The sequence below is a fragment of a genome, unplaced genomic scaffold, assembly GCF_019419815.1.
Source record: "Pyrus x bretschneideri cultivar Hongxiangsu unplaced genomic scaffold, Pyrus_bretschneideri_v1 Contig12, whole genome shotgun sequence".
Lineage (NCBI taxonomy): Eukaryota > Viridiplantae > Streptophyta > Magnoliopsida > Rosales > Rosaceae > Pyrus > Pyrus x bretschneideri.
In genome coordinates this window covers 401,512-415,821 of record NW_025999413.1, presented here as the reverse complement: position 1 = coordinate 415,821, position 14,310 = coordinate 401,512, and the positions used below count along the sequence as shown (strand labels likewise).

Sequence of the window (14,310 nt, the reverse complement as noted above, 5' to 3'; positions counted from 1 at the left end):
GACCCAAGGCCCATAAGATCTTTCCTTTCTTCCTTGTTTTTCCTAACAACGCCGCTTCTCTCTCTCCTGCGGTTGAACGAACTTCAGGTTGAAGAAATGCAGTAGAGGATACCAGCAGCAACAAACTCTCATCAGCACGCAGCTGAACATGAACAATCGAAACGTCGTCGTGTGCGACAATGGCACCGGGGTACACTCCTCTATCTAGCTTTCCTGCTTTCCCTCACACGCAAGGAAAAGCATTTATAAAAAAAGCACTTGTATTCTAATCTGTGTCCAACGATCCAGCAAATTTTGACCTCTGTTTAGGATCCGCAGGTGTTAAATCATAATTTAATTTTTGGGTTTTGTTAATTTCGTTTGATTGAACTTGCAGTATGTGAAATGTGGATTTGCTGGAGAGAATTTCCCCACCTCGGTATTCCCTTGCGTAGTTGGAAGGCCACTGCTTCGATATGAGGAATCCCTTATGGAACAAGAAATCAAGGTTAATACTTTAATTGTCTTTTTAACACAATTTTTAATCTTTATTAGCTCGTGATTTAGTGATTGGTTCAGAGAGCCTTTTTTTTCTTGTAAATTTTATAAATGAGTTTAGGATGTCATTGTTGGAGAAGCTTGCGCGGAATTTCGGCATCAACTGGATATAAATTACCCGGTTAGCAATGGCATTGTGCAAAACTGGGATGATATGGGTCATGTCTGGGACCATGCATTTTACAGTGAGCTAAAGGTAAACGCTTGCTGCCTTTGATTGTGAATTTCGATGTTATAGTTTCATTCGAATTGTTAATGCTCTGATGTGTACTTTCTGTCAACAGATAGATCCTACTGAGTGTCAGATTTTACTCACAGACCCGCCTCTTAATCCTTCAAAGAACCGTGAAAAAATGGTATTTTTTTTGTTTTGGTAATGGTAATCGCATCTGTACCATAATAAATATCGTGAATTATGGCATTCTTGGCTCATGATTTGGTGCTGTTCGACATTTCAGGTTGAGACCATGTTTGAGAAATACAATTTTGCTGGTGTCTTCATTCAAATTCAAGCTGTTCTAACCTTGTATGCTCAAGGTGCTTATAGATGATTAAAGGTTAAATGCATATGATATTGGATTTTTAACCACCCCCCCCAAACCCCCAACTTCTTTTGTTTCTCCCTTTTTTGTTTTCTTCGTGTTATTTCTACAAACAAGTATGTCCTTTTGACTGTTGCACTTCAAATTCTTCGAAAACATTGATGGGGAGACTAGAGTGAAAGCGCTTATTATTACTTGCCAGAATTATTTGTTGGAACAATCATAACATTAAGTTTTGCTTTTTCCGGGTCATGGGCTTCATTGTTTCCTTATTTTTCTACAGGCTTGCTGACTGGATTAGTTATTGACTCCGGTGATGGTGTTACACATGTGGTAAATTCCTCAAAAAACTTCTATGTTTTGTACTAGGAGTATTGGGAACAGCTTGCATATTGTATCACTCTGCAGATGTATGTTTGAGCTGATTAGTTCTTGGAGAATGCACAGTGATGGAAAGCATTGAAGGGAAATCAAACTCTATATCAACTTTTAATTAATTTGCTCAACGTTCTAGGTTCCAGTTGTTGATGGCTACTCATTTCCTCATCTTACAAAGCGAATGAATGTAGCTGGCCGACACATAACTTCCTATCTTGTTGATTTACTCTCACGGAGGGGGTGAGAACCATTTGCTTATAATTTAGTAAGATCAATATGGTTTGCACTATCTTTGGTTTGTTAAAATAAAACTTTCATTTGACTGAGGATTGAAACTTTATTCGTGAAGGTATTCAATGAATAGAACAGCTGATTTTGAGACTGTTAGGGAAATCAAGGAGAAGCTCTGCTATATTAGGTAAACAAAACCTGTATTCTTATGTTATGGAACTTTTTGTTTTTAGTGCGGAATGTTGTGAAAATTATTAATCTCATGAATTATGTATCCAATTTGATGCAGTTATGATTACAAAAGGGAGTATCAGTTGGGACTTGAGACCACCATACTTGTAAAAAATTACACTGTAAGTTAGTTTCCATAGCATCTCATTAGATATCCAATTCTTCTATGCAAGGCTTGATGGAAAAGACATAATCAGGGGTGGCCATTTTATAAGATCTTTTTTATTTGTCTATGCTTTTTGTATGTCGCGCTTTCTTTGCTCTAATGCCAGTAATTTTTTCTTATTTTGGTGATTCTTCGTTTTTGTCTGTCATTTTTCTCTTTGGCTCCCCCTTTATTATATCTGCTATAATTTTAATAAAGAGATATATATTGATGCTAATTCTCTGATATATGACGGTTTATTCAGCTGCCAGATGGAAGGGTGATTAAAGTTGGCACTGAAAGGTTCCAGGCTCCTGAGGCTCTTTTCACTCCTGTAACTTTCCAGTTTTCTGTGCTCTTTTCTTGATGTTGGTTGTTTAAACTTTTCTCTGGTCAACTAAATTGCTCAAATGTTTTCAGTCTAGCCTCCTGTTAAATCAATTATCATTTTGTTACATATAATACTGAATGCAATTTGCACCTCTTCAAAGTGATATCAGCACCTACAATGCCGGGTTTGTATAAAAGTTATAACAGCTTGAAGGCTTTGAATAATCATATATTTTCCTTGTACAGGAACTTATAGATGTTGAAGGTGATGGGATGGCGGACATGGTATTCCGCTGCATTCAGGAAATGGATATTGACAACAGGATGATGGTACCTATATGAATCCTATTGCAAATTAGCATGGATTATTCTTTTATTCATTTAACTTCCTGTCATTGATTGTATGATTTTATTGCCCTTGTTGCAGCTCTACCAGCATATTGTTTTAAGTGGAGGGAGCACGATGTATCCTGGATTACCTAGTCGGTAATATCTTACCCTTCTTTGTATCACTTGGATTATAAATTTCTTATTTAAAGTAGTTTCTTTTTCCAGTTATATCTGACATGGGGATGTCAGGTTTCTGTATATTTAATAATTAAGCTTGAAATTAAATTTACCCTTTTACGTTGACAACTGAATGAATTCTTTTTTGTCGTATGGGCATTTTGTTTCCTTATTAAATTTTGGTTTAGGAGTCGATGAAGTTCTGATATTAGATGTGGTGTTTCTTCAGTTTGGAGAAAGAAATACTGGACCGCTATCTTGACGTTGTTTTGAAGGGTAACAAAGATGGACTGAAGGTAAGATAAGAGTTTTGTGTTTCATGGATAAGAAAGAGAACAAACCGAGCTTTGAAAAATGTGAAACAGTTGGAACATAGCATGTGTATTATGTTGGTATTGAAGTGGTACTAAACGGACTATGGCTAGGTCGGGATATCCTGATTGATATCCAAACTTTAGTGATTAGAAAGAATGTCATCAAGTTGAATGTGGCATAATCGACTGAGCTCATTCGTTCTATTTCTCACGCTCTAAAGTTTGGGTTGAACAGAAATTGCGATTGCGAATTGAAGATCCTCCACGAAGAAAGCACATGGTGTATCTAGGTGGTGCAGTCCTTGCAGGAATTATGAAGGTACATGTCATTGCTTGTTCTCTCTGTCTCTGAGATCGAGTTTCCATACAATGTCATCAATTTCCCACATTGGAGATGGGTAACTGCAAGTGGTCTAAGAAAATTTCAATGTGGTGGTTAACACATACAGGACGCTCCTGAATTTTGGATCACGAGGGAGGATTATCTAGAAGAAGGAGTTGCTTGTCTAAGCAAGTGTGGTCAGGCATGACTTTTTCGAGGTCAGTGTACCACCCGCTTAGCTGTTTTCAGTAGTTGGAATCGAAGAGTGACAAGTAAAACCATGCGTGCCCAAGAAATTGAAATATCAATTGGTGTTTGGACTTTTGAGTAACCATTTTGTGAGCTATCGATAAGCCTAGTGCGAAGAGTTCGTGTGATGTTGTATCCGTATAGCTGGAAATGTATACCGTAAAATTGTAGCGATTATTTTTGTATCTCCGACTCTGTTTCCAATACAATTTATTCGTCTGCGACACTTTTCATACACCCTTGTCTCTATCTCTCTCCATGGTCTTCAAAGTTCTAAAGCATGTCGCTGTGTATGTTGAAAAGCAACCTCACTGTTACTGTGCCATTTCCACCGCAATGATCACAGGAATTACGAGTCACGAGTCCGGCCGAAGAAAAAAAAAACTACAAAAACATGAGAGCTGGGAAGCAAAGGTTAGGACATTATTATGTGATAACTTGTAATTGTTGGAGAATGGGATCCTGCATCAATTTTATGGTAAAATAATATACAATTAATATATGGAAGTTTCTACCTCTAAACCATCGAATGTCTTTTGTGATAAAATTGAACGTCTAATAATGGTGGTTAAATTGGGAGAGTATCGGTGTTATTAGTTGACCAAGCTATTTTTCAACACATCTTGGGCCCAATTTACTAGGCTTGAATTTGTCTCCTTAATTAGTTGGGTTTTTTAATGACTGAGCATTCGAAAAGTTGCGTTGGCTCTAGTCTCTGAATGATGATTGGACTTTCAAAAAGTTGCAGTAACTTCGGTATAATGACTTGACTAGTTCCTATGTGGAAATTGGTTGTCCTTGTGACGTCGTGTGGGGCTACTCGTGAGAAAGCATGTTAGAGTTTGCGTTGTGTGATTGTCGTGATTTCCTTTGTTCAAAGAAAAAACTTGGAGTAAGAGGAAGCAAAGCAATAGGGAGTTAGGGAGTTAATGGAATTTGGATACCAACCCCACCAAATAAGCCCCCACACTTTTCTCTCCTATGACATTAGATTCCTTGTCTGGTGTGTTAGGTTTCAGTACCAGTGGCCTACCCCCACCCATCTTCCTGCCCTGTACTCTATTTCCAGATGAAAAACACAGCCTCTGTAGTTTCATTTCGTAGCCTGAAAACATTTGGATCATCGGATTTCAGGCACAACTACCTGTCCCTTTTCACCATTACCTTCTCTTTCTAAAACAAGTAACGCAATTGATAAGTTGCGTCATTCCACCTTTCTATAATTATCCTGCTCCTCCAGTCCTCCTGGAACCTCGAAAGCCATTCCCTTTGCCGAGCCTCATCAGTTTTCGGGTTCGTCATTTGAGTTCTGAGCATTCCTTTCAGCTATTTTCAGAATTCTCCTTTCCGTTCATCAGCTTGCTCATATGGTTTGTTCTCTCATAACTCACTTTAAAGGTTTGTGTGGAACTGCTTTGAGAAGGGCTAAGTGCTTCTGACAAAGTGTTTCGGAGTCATAAAAGCGCACTTTCCTTAAAAAAAAAAATTCGTATTTCTAATAAAAGTACTTCTAGCAAACGTTTATGAACACAAATGCTTCTTAAAGAAGCAGTATCGAATGAGTCCTAAATTCTTTATGATCTTGCTTCTTCTTTTCTGCATTTCTTGATACTGTGTTTTCAGGTTGCTGAATTCGGAGACTCTGCCGCAATGGACAGCAACAACACCAATGGCCACGCGTTCCAGCTGAGAGTGAAGCAAGGAGAGCCAACTCTGGTTCCCCCTGCGGTTGAAACTGAGAAGGGTTTGTACTTCCTCTCGAACCTCGATCAGAACATTGCGGTGACTGTTCGTACTATTTACTGCTTCAAGTCGGATGCAAAGGGAAATGATAAGGCAGGGGAAGTGATCAAGGATGCTTTGAAGAAGGTTCTTGTCCACTACTACCCCCTCGCTGGACGATTAGCAATCAGCGCGGAGGGAAAGCTCATTGTGGATTGCACCGGGGAAGGAGCTGTTTTCGTTGAGGCTGAAGCAGATTGCGTGATAGAAGAGATTGGAGACATAACAAAGCCGGACCCCGAGACTCTTGGGAAGCTGGTTTATGATGTTCCTGGTGCAAGGACCATACTGGAGATTCCTCCACTGGTGGCTCAGGTTTGTGACTATATCTCTTCAATACAATTTCACTTCTCGTCTCTTGAAATTACGTTTGTAAATTAATGATCATTTCATTAGGTGACTAAATTCAAATGTGGAGGATTTGCTCTTGGCCTGTGCATGAATCATTGTATGTTTGATGGCATTGGCGCTATGGAATTCGTGAACTCGTGGGGTAAAATCGCCAGAGGTTTACAATTGACAGATCTTCCGTTTTTAGACAGAAGCATACTCAAAGCTCGAAACCCACCTAGGATAGAGTACCTGCATCAAGAATTCTCAGAGATTACTGCCACTTCTAGCACCAACAAGGACCCTTGTGAAGAAAAAATGCTGTACAGATCCTTCTGTTTCGACAGTGAAAAGCTTGAAAAACTCAAAACGAAGGCCAGGGAAGACGGGGCGCTTGAAAATTGCACTACATTCGAAGCCCTCTCTGCATTTGTGTGGAAAGCTCGGACCAGAGCGCTAAATATGCTGCCTGAACAACAAATAAAGCTCATGTTTGCTGTTGACGGGAGGCCTAAATTCAGCCCGTCGCTGCCAAAAGGATACTTCGGCAACGGCATTGTACTGACAAATTCCATCTGCAAGGCAGGTGACTTGCTGGACAAGCCACTGTCAAATGCAGTCGGACTAGTTCAAGATGCAATCAAGATAGTCACTGACAGTTACATGAGATCTGCCATAGATTATTTCGAGCTGACGCGAGCTAGGCCTTCGTTGGCCTCCACACTCTTGATCACGACTTGGTCTAGGCTGTCATTCTACACCACTGATTTTGGTTGGGGAGAGCCTGTGCTCTCGGGCCCGGTGGCATTGCCGGAGAAGGAAGTGATCTTGTTCCTTTCTAATGGAACAGAAAAGAAGAACATAAACGTGCTTCTGGGGCTTCCGGCTTCTGCCATGAATGTCTTTGAAGAACTGATGAATGCCTAGAGATCCAACAACAGCAGCATGAAATTGTTTTTTCGAATTAAAGCTCATGTATTTCGAAATTATTGTCACTTGTTGTAATCTTATTATTATTCGTTTGTGTAGTGTTATGTAAACAGTCAGCGAGATTGCCGATGGTGATTGGGTGTATTTTCTTTGTGGAAGCATAAATTAATGATGGTTCATTTATCATATTTTACTTATGTTTTTTATTCGATTAATGAGGTAATTCCTCCTTTAATTTCACTAAATAGTAAATATTAATCTCAAATAAAAATGAGAGGTCGAGAAGATTCATAAAGATATTTCAATTTTTTTATCATTATTGTGTGATTTAGCAACGCAGGAATAAAACTCAATAATAAGTTAATAACAAACAACAATAATAAATGAGAAACACTAAGGAGACTCACTATAGATTTTTTATCACTTCATAATTTTAGCATAAATTTTATAATATTGGCACGAGATTTCCATTAAACTGCGAGATGGTAAAAAATCAATGACAAATTCCACTTTTAAAATAATTTATTTGACGTTAAACTGTAAAGTGATACAAATTCCCATAAATTACACATTATCAAAATTATACGGAAAGTGCTACATATGTCTGAACCAGTACGACGTCGTGGCGGGATAACTTTTGTGCAGTTGACAACCCTCCCGGCTAAAACCCCTAAACATAGAACTCAAGAACACCACAAGCGAAGGGTGCTTTCGGAACTTTAAAAATCCCCGACGGTGGTAAGAAAATAAAACTCAAGAGAGAGAAACTCGAGAGAGAGAGAGAGAGAGAGAGAGAGAGAGAGAGAGAGAGAAGGAGAAGAAGCCGTTGAACAACTTGAACTATAAAAAGATTCCGTCTTTCGGAGTTTTCCGAGTCCGAATTCAGCTGGGTAAGCTTACCCCCTAATCCTTCATGGACGAACTCGAGATTGCTACTTGTACCCGCCGCTGAATATTTTTGCTCTGGCCACCGCATTCCTATCAACGCAAGAGGTACCTACTCCAAGCTCTAGGGTTCCAATTTTTAGTTTTTTTTCGCTAATTGTGTTTTCTATTTCTTAATTCTACTTTAGGGCTGTAGAGTGTTACTCTCAGGCAATATTTGAAGAATCTTTTTTTGTTTGTTTCTGAATTTTGGAGTAATATTTTGAATTTACTGGTTCAATTGGACAGGAAAAGTCAGGGATAATATGTAGATTATGGAAGAAAAAAATTTGGGTTTTGGCTGGATGCTGCTTTTGTTCATTTTCTTCTTCTTCTAATTAATCTGTTGTAAATCTGTGATTAGTAGTTTCAGTTAAAGGAAAACTAATGAAAAAGGCATGAAAACTTTGAGTTTTAATCAAAATGACAAAGATGTGTTGTAAGTGACTTTTTAGAGTAAAAATGTTTTTTTCGTTAAAAGTGAACAGTACCAGAAGTGTTTCGTTAAAACTCCCGTCGGTTAATTAATTAATTTAGTTTGATTTGTCATTGACTAATTGAGTATGTAATGTTGAGTAGCTGAATGATTTGAAGATGGAAACTTTATAAGCAAGCACATTGATGTTTGGTGGTTTGTAGGTACCGTGAGTGAGCATCAGGTGTAGCAAAATTAGGAAAACATACTGCCGATTGTGTGAATTGGCGTTTAGAATTAGAATTGGCACAATGATTGTTCTTTGTTTGTTACATTGTCATTTTGGTCTGGGAGTTATTGCCAAACTGTAGATTGTAGTGCGCAGTCATTTTGGCAATACCATTATTTGTATGGACAACGAAGATTTTACTTATCATTCATTAAAGGAAACTTGTCGGTCATTCATTTCATAATCATTACATGTTAGGCACCTGGCCATATATCGGTCGTCAAAGGAAATAGAAGTACGTAATAGGCAAACAAAACGTCAAAACCAATTTCAGGAATCTTGCATCACATTTGTACAGAAGCGGTCACATCTAGAAACATCTAGAGCTATCTTATTTGCGCACATCTGCTTCTAAACCTATAGCCCAAAGATGAAGACGTGATCCGACCATGTAGCCCATGAGCAGGCCCAAGGGCTAACTAATGGCCTACTCTATCATCGGAAAGTGTGACCAAATCATCTATCCCCTATATTTTCATCAGTTTCACAAACGGTTTAAAGTGCATAGGCAAAGAGACCACCATTACCTCCAACAATTTCTAGTTATGGATAACGGATTTATCATTCTTTATTAGAGGTAGCCATCTGAATCGAGTTTTGACTGTATTCTCTCCTCCAAAATCATTGGACTTGGGCACTTACTTATTGCCAGTTAGCACACAAGTATGGTATTTATTGTATTATCACACTGACTGGACACAAGTGTTACATTTCTGGGATTTGTAGTGGCATAATAGCCAACTCCAGATGCAGAGTCATTTCACTTTCTATATTTTCTTTATTATCCCTGACTAGATTTAAAACATTTATATTTTTATCATTTTTTACTAGTTTTCGTAGGCTCATTACAAGCTCTTGTTTAGGTGAATTTGAGAAGGCATTATCCTTCCGCTCTGGTTTGGGTGCTTGAATCATTATAAGTTTTAAAGTAATTTATCATAGGAACTGTTTGTAATCTAAATTTGTTGACACAAAATGATATTATATGCTATTTCTCACATGTGATGCTAGAGGGATGAATAGTTGATATATTGTCCATGGTTACAATTTGATCGTGACTGTTGCTTTCCTAGATGCAAGGTTTCCCAATCTTCAGTCTTATGATGACGTGAAATTTTGTTTTGGTCGATATACTGTGCTTCTAGGTGTCTTGCCAGGTGGAATCTGCTACTGTATATCTAAATGTTTATTTGTTTTGCTTGAAGGTTTTCTCAGTTTAAGGGCTGCATTGTGCATTATAAGTTGGACCAACTGTTGCTGGAATCATGGGAAGTACATTCAATCCGCAGATTTTAGTGGAAAAGCTAGCCAAGCTCAATAGCTCGCAAGCAAGCATAGAGAGTATCCTTTTGCTGACATCACATGGATATCAATGTTCTTTATAGCTTTTTCATAGAGGAACTGTAGACAATTTTTCTGGCTGTTCTAAAGATTTCCTTTTGTGGGACAATTTAGCCACCATCTTGTCTCATAACTCATTTCTTTGGAAAACTTAATTGATTTTGAAATCAATTGCCAAAATCGCTGCCAAATTTGAATCCTTTTTACCTGCTATTCCATAATCATTGTTTCGTTTATTGTCTAGTTGATATTATACTTTTCTTGTAAGTTTTAATTTACAAGTACAACTAGTAATACCTGTGCATCTTGAGCTTTGGCATATCTCATTATTTTTGCACATGTTGTCGATGCTTGTTATCTTTGTTTTCTGAGTACTTGGTTGTTATCCTTAATGCAATTTAGCTTTATCACATTGGTGCATTTTCCATATGAATAAAGCAAGACAAGTTGTTGAAACATGGGCTAGGCAATTTCATTGTGCTCCACGCGACCAGAGATTGGCTTTCTTGTATCTTGCAAATGATATTTTACAGAACAGTAGGCGAAAAGGTTCGGAATTTGTTGGTGAATTTTGGAAGGTTCTTCCAGATGCTCTTCGTGATGTAATTGAAAGTGGAGATGAATTTGGAAGAAATGCAGCACAACGATTGGTACAACTGCATACCTGTTTCTACATTTTTAAAAGAAAAAAAAAATGGAATTAGTTGTCATGGAGATAGTTTCTATTGAGAACAGATTAATCCAAAGGAAACCTTGAGCAAAACCAAAATTTTGGTTTATAAGATGGATAGAAGGACTCAACTCTCTATATGTATGCATGTGCATATGTACTGTTTCATTTTCTTGTTTTCTTCTTGTTGTAGAAACTAACCTGCAGCTGTTGCTGATTGTTGGGGTTCTATGTTTCTACCTTGTAGGTTAATATATGGGATGATAGAAAAGTTTTTGGTTCTCGCGGCCAGATTCTCAAGCAAGAGTTTGTTGGACAGCACCCGGAAACTAATAACAGAAATGGGAAGCATTCGGGTGCCAGACTGGTAAGATCGTATGTTATGACTATTGCGTGAGCATTTTTTCAGTTTACAGTTTGATGGCTAACCTTTTTTTTCCTCTTACCTTTTTCATTGAAAAAACAAGAAGCATCCTGCTGGAACTTCATTGGACAAAATAGTTTCAGATTATCAAGTTATCCATGGGCAGATGGACGAGGATACTATATTGAGCAAATGCAGGAGTGCTATTAGCTGTCTTGAGAAGGTTGATAAGGAAATTGGTGTAGATGTCAATTCAGGTATACCCAAGATGTGTAAATTCTTGAGAACTTTCTCTAACTTTTAACATATGTAGTGTTCGTGACTTAACTTTGCCCTAAATTGTCTTTCTTCACTAGGGCAATTTCATGGATCTGCATTTGTGGAGGAGGTTCAGGGTCAGCATGCTATACTGAGGAACTGTATTGAACAACTAAGAGCTGTTGAATCATCTAGAGCTAATCTTGTGTCTCATTTGAGAGAGGCTCTTCAGGAGCAGGTTGGTTGGCAGACAATCCTATTAGCAAAATATCAGAATTTTCATTTACTGTTTTATGACGTTATGATTTTAGGTGATCTAACATGGTTTTGGTATCAGGAGTACAAGCTGGATCAAGTCCGAAACCAACTTCAGGTAAGCTGTGTGTATCTATCTATCTCATCTAGTTTTGTCGTGGAACTGTCGAAGTATAACATAACTCTATGAATGTTGGTTAATTCATCACGATCAAATTAAACTGGATGCCGAAACTTTAGTTAGATATATAAAGATTCACCAATTGAGATGTCAAATAAAAGTTAGATTTTGTAGATTTGTAAATACCTCTGAAACTTATGCTTATCGGAGAGGGTGAGTTGGTTTCTTGTGGGACTCATATATAAATCTTATGCTTATTGGAGGAGGGTGAGTTGGTTCCCTTTCTTGTGGGACACATATGTTGATGCATTGTGATACTCCATGGGGTTGACTTGAGTTCCTGCACTTATGAGTTTAAGGTAAATTGCAATGCCCTGCATATACTGTCCAATATCCTTGGTTTTGGATCAACTTTATGCAATTCAAATTCATGTAGAATCGACTAATGATGATATCCTTTGTCAAAATAACTGATCTGAATTAAGTAGTAAATAAACACTTATACAGCTAATTATATAGTTATCACGTATTGACTGTTGGTTGTCTTGCCATTTATAACTCTAGTTGTATAGAATATATTCTAAGCGTACACTGTGCATATATTGTTTTCCAGGGTGCAGAGTCCCAGTCAGAGCTGGCCACTAATATCTGCCATCGGTTAGTGAATGGGGACAATGCACAGCAGATAGCAGTCCAGAGCTCAAAGGAAGCTCATACCTCTGTAGCACCTCCCAGTTTTATGGTAGGAAGAGAACAATCAGCTCCAGTAATGTACACACAGCAGGTTCCTTTTGCCGAAAAATCTGGTCGCGTGGAGGAAGATCCTCGCAAGTCTGCAGCTGCTGCAGTGGCAGCAAAGCTGACCGCATCAACATCCTCAGCCCAGATGCTCTCTTATGTCCTCTCCTCTCTGGCATCAGAGGGTGTCATCAGCAATCCAATTAACGAGTCTTCTGGTGATTATCCATCCGAAAAGAGGCTTAAGCTGGAGAACGACCAATCGTCGTCCTATGTACCCCAGAGCCCTAACCCGTCTGCATCTCCTCCCTTCTCGCGTTCTGATTCTCTCCCGCACAATGTCTCTACCACCAACCAACAATACACTCCTAGTGAGGCACCACCTCCCCCATCATCTTCTCCTCCACCATTGCCACCATTGCCACCGCAACCACAGTACCAAGTGCCCCAATATGTGCCGTCTCCTGGACAATACACCTATAACGTGGCCCAACAACCACCACCCCCAATGCCTAGTTATCAAGCAGGAGCTCCAGTAAATGGCATTTCTCCGTTCATGGCACCGGCAAACACTTACCAGAGTTTTCAAGGTTCAGACGGTAAATTCTACAACCAGCAACCACCGATGCAGATTTCTAGGCAATAAAAATCTCGGTTTCGAGAGAGGAGAAGGTTGTGCTGTAGCTTGTCCCTGCAGAGGGAACTTTGTTGCTTATGTGCCTCTAATTAACTGCCTAATTAGATCTGCACATAGTAAATGTTTGTAAGTTTAAAATTGTGGAGTTACTTTTGAACTTCCATCCACTGTTTGGATGGAGGAAAAAGGATTAGAATTGTTAACTTATGCCTATCAGCTATTGCCGGTTGTGGGATGTTTTGGTTTTTAGGGTAAAATTCAGATGCTTCCGATTGGACAAAAGTTAGATTGGCTTAAACAAATATCTGTAGTTTCCATTGATGATCTGTTTTGGTTACATAATTATATTCTTATTAATATTTTGTTACTGTTCAATTTCTATGCAAATGAAAACTTACGGAAATTACATGGACTCGGGCAGAAATTGGGCCTAGTTGTCAAACGACAACCATTGGTCCGTAACACGCCCGTTGGGTTGGAGCTAATTTCTGAATTGGAGTCCCTTGAACAGGCTCATTATATGGCCATTGTTGTAATGTGAGCTTCTAGCTAAAGCATTAAGCCCCCGAATTATTACTTATTAGGGTAGAGACCCAAATATTCTTTCTTACTAAAAGCCTCATATTCCAACAACTCAAAGCGATGAAAATACTTTTAGTTGAGGAGGAGCCCAAATATCTCAATCTAAAACGTTGTCCTGGTATTTCAAAAGTTACTATACCGTGTGGTGAGCAACCTACCAACATCGTTTGGTCTAGTATGGTGCCGTCCTAATTATCATCTTCCATAATCTAATCCTCATGCCTCTCTGACTTTCTTCCTTTCTCCCTCCCATGATCCCCAAACTAAATTCTTCCTCAAAGCTCACAAGTAACCAATTGTCTGAACTCCGTAGGAGCAAAAAACATCAAATCAAATTCGATGAAAGAAATTAATGTGAAAATATTGGATTGGAATCTTAAACCTAAAGATACATTGACAATCATAAGCACATCCCTAAACTTTTATGCATGATAAAATATCAAGATTAATATACGAACATTCATGGCTCCGCCTATTAAAATCACGATCTCCTTAATTTTCTTTCGCACATCCTGCTGTCTTTCTTTTTCAAGCTCAATTTCTCGTATATACAATTACGATTCACGAACATGACGTAATACAAATAATCAAGGACGGTGGCGATGAAAGAATCACGTTTATATGTACGTGCCTCGTGTCTCTTACAATACAAAACGGAGACCATATGCATGCATCATGCACGTTTGCTAATTGGACGTCGTTGCTCTCTCTCTCTCTCTCTCTTTCTCTCTAGTTTGTCAGTGGCTTAAAATATGGTGAAAAAGAAGCGAGTAGTGGAAATGGACTCAGACCATTGTCTACGACTGTCTCTTTCTTTTACTTATACATTAACATGCCCAGCACCACAACACATATCATATCCTAGCTTCATGTTTGGCCGAAACCTCC

The 14,310-nt window shown here is 38.6% G+C and overlaps 3 protein-coding genes across 6 annotated transcripts; all 3 read left to right on the top strand.

The window, feature by feature from the left end:
- The first annotated feature begins 27 nt into the window (after window positions 1-27).
- Window positions 28-4,021, top strand: LOC103938505 (actin-related protein 2). Its single transcript, XM_009348511.3, has 15 exons — window positions 28-190; window positions 377-487; window positions 599-733; window positions 822-893; window positions 996-1,074; window positions 1,363-1,412; window positions 1,594-1,697; window positions 1,807-1,875; window positions 1,978-2,041; window positions 2,330-2,398; window positions 2,641-2,724; window positions 2,822-2,880; window positions 3,131-3,197; window positions 3,451-3,534; window positions 3,665-4,021. Exons 1-15 carry the CDS (start codon window positions 149-151, stop codon window positions 3,743-3,745), a joined length of 1,170 nt encoding a protein of 389 aa, XP_009346786.2. The 5' UTR covers window positions 28-148; the 3' UTR covers window positions 3,746-4,021.
- A 726-nt stretch (window positions 4,022-4,747) lies between these two features.
- LOC103938506 (omega-hydroxypalmitate O-feruloyl transferase) lies at window positions 4,748-7,016 on the top strand. Of its 3 annotated transcripts, none has more exons than XM_048577727.1 (3): window positions 4,748-5,079; window positions 5,410-5,883; window positions 5,965-7,016. In XM_048577727.1, the coding sequence occupies exons 2-3, from the start codon at window positions 5,437-5,439 to the stop codon at window positions 6,823-6,825; spliced, it is 1,308 nt and encodes a 435-aa protein (XP_048433684.1). In that variant the 5' UTR covers window positions 4,748-5,079; window positions 5,410-5,436; the 3' UTR covers window positions 6,826-7,016. The 3 variants fall into 3 exon arrangements, with proteins under 3 accessions (XP_048433684.1, XP_048433683.1, XP_009346788.2); XM_048577726.1 differs by having other exon boundaries at window positions 4,748-5,184; XM_009348513.3 differs by having other exon boundaries at window positions 4,749-5,156.
- A 490-nt stretch (window positions 7,017-7,506) lies between these two features.
- On the top strand, window positions 7,507-13,199 carry LOC103938507 (regulation of nuclear pre-mRNA domain-containing protein 1B). 2 transcript variants are annotated; one of them, XM_009348514.3, is made up of 8 exons: window positions 7,507-7,821; window positions 9,662-9,797; window positions 10,200-10,447; window positions 10,715-10,834; window positions 10,935-11,088; window positions 11,188-11,327; window positions 11,427-11,462; window positions 12,079-13,199. In XM_009348514.3, the coding sequence occupies exons 2-8, from the start codon at window positions 9,722-9,724 to the stop codon at window positions 12,847-12,849; spliced, it is 1,545 nt and encodes a 514-aa protein (XP_009346789.1). In that variant the 5' UTR covers window positions 7,507-7,821; window positions 9,662-9,721; the 3' UTR covers window positions 12,850-13,199. The 2 variants fall into 2 exon arrangements, with proteins under 2 accessions (XP_009346789.1, XP_009346790.1); XM_009348515.3 differs by having other exon boundaries at window positions 7,508-7,821; window positions 10,938-11,088.
- The last annotated feature ends 1,111 nt before the right edge of the window (window positions 13,200-14,310 follow it).

What these genes read in the sequence shown, in the direction of transcription:
- LOC103938505 (XM_009348511.3), top strand. Translation starts at nt 149, where the DNA reads ATGAACAATCGAAACGTCGTCGTGTGCGACAATGGCACCGGG. An exon ending in GATTTACTCTCACGGAGGGG is followed by an intron (nt 1,698 to 1,806) that starts GTGAGAACCATT and finishes TTATTCGTGAAG; the next exon opens with GTATTCAATGAATAGAACAG. An exon ending in ATATTGACAACAGGATGATG is followed by an intron (nt 2,725 to 2,821) that starts GTACCTATATGA and finishes CCCTTGTTGCAG; the next exon opens with CTCTACCAGCATATTGTTTT.
- LOC103938507 (XM_009348514.3), top strand. Translation starts at nt 9,722, where the DNA reads ATGGGAAGTACATTCAATCCGCAGATTTTAGTGGAAAAGCTAGCCAAG. An exon ending in TGGTGTAGATGTCAATTCAG is followed by an intron (nt 11,089 to 11,187) that starts GTATACCCAAGA and finishes TTTCTTCACTAG; the next exon opens with GGCAATTTCATGGATCTGCA. An exon ending in AAGTCCGAAACCAACTTCAG is followed by an intron (nt 11,463 to 12,078) that starts GTAAGCTGTGTG and finishes ATTGTTTTCCAG; the next exon opens with GGTGCAGAGTCCCAGTCAGA.
- LOC103938506 (XM_009348513.3), top strand. An exon ending in TTCCTCCACTGGTGGCTCAG is followed by an intron (nt 5,884 to 5,964) that starts GTTTGTGACTAT and finishes TCATTTCATTAG; the next exon opens with GTGACTAAATTCAAATGTGG.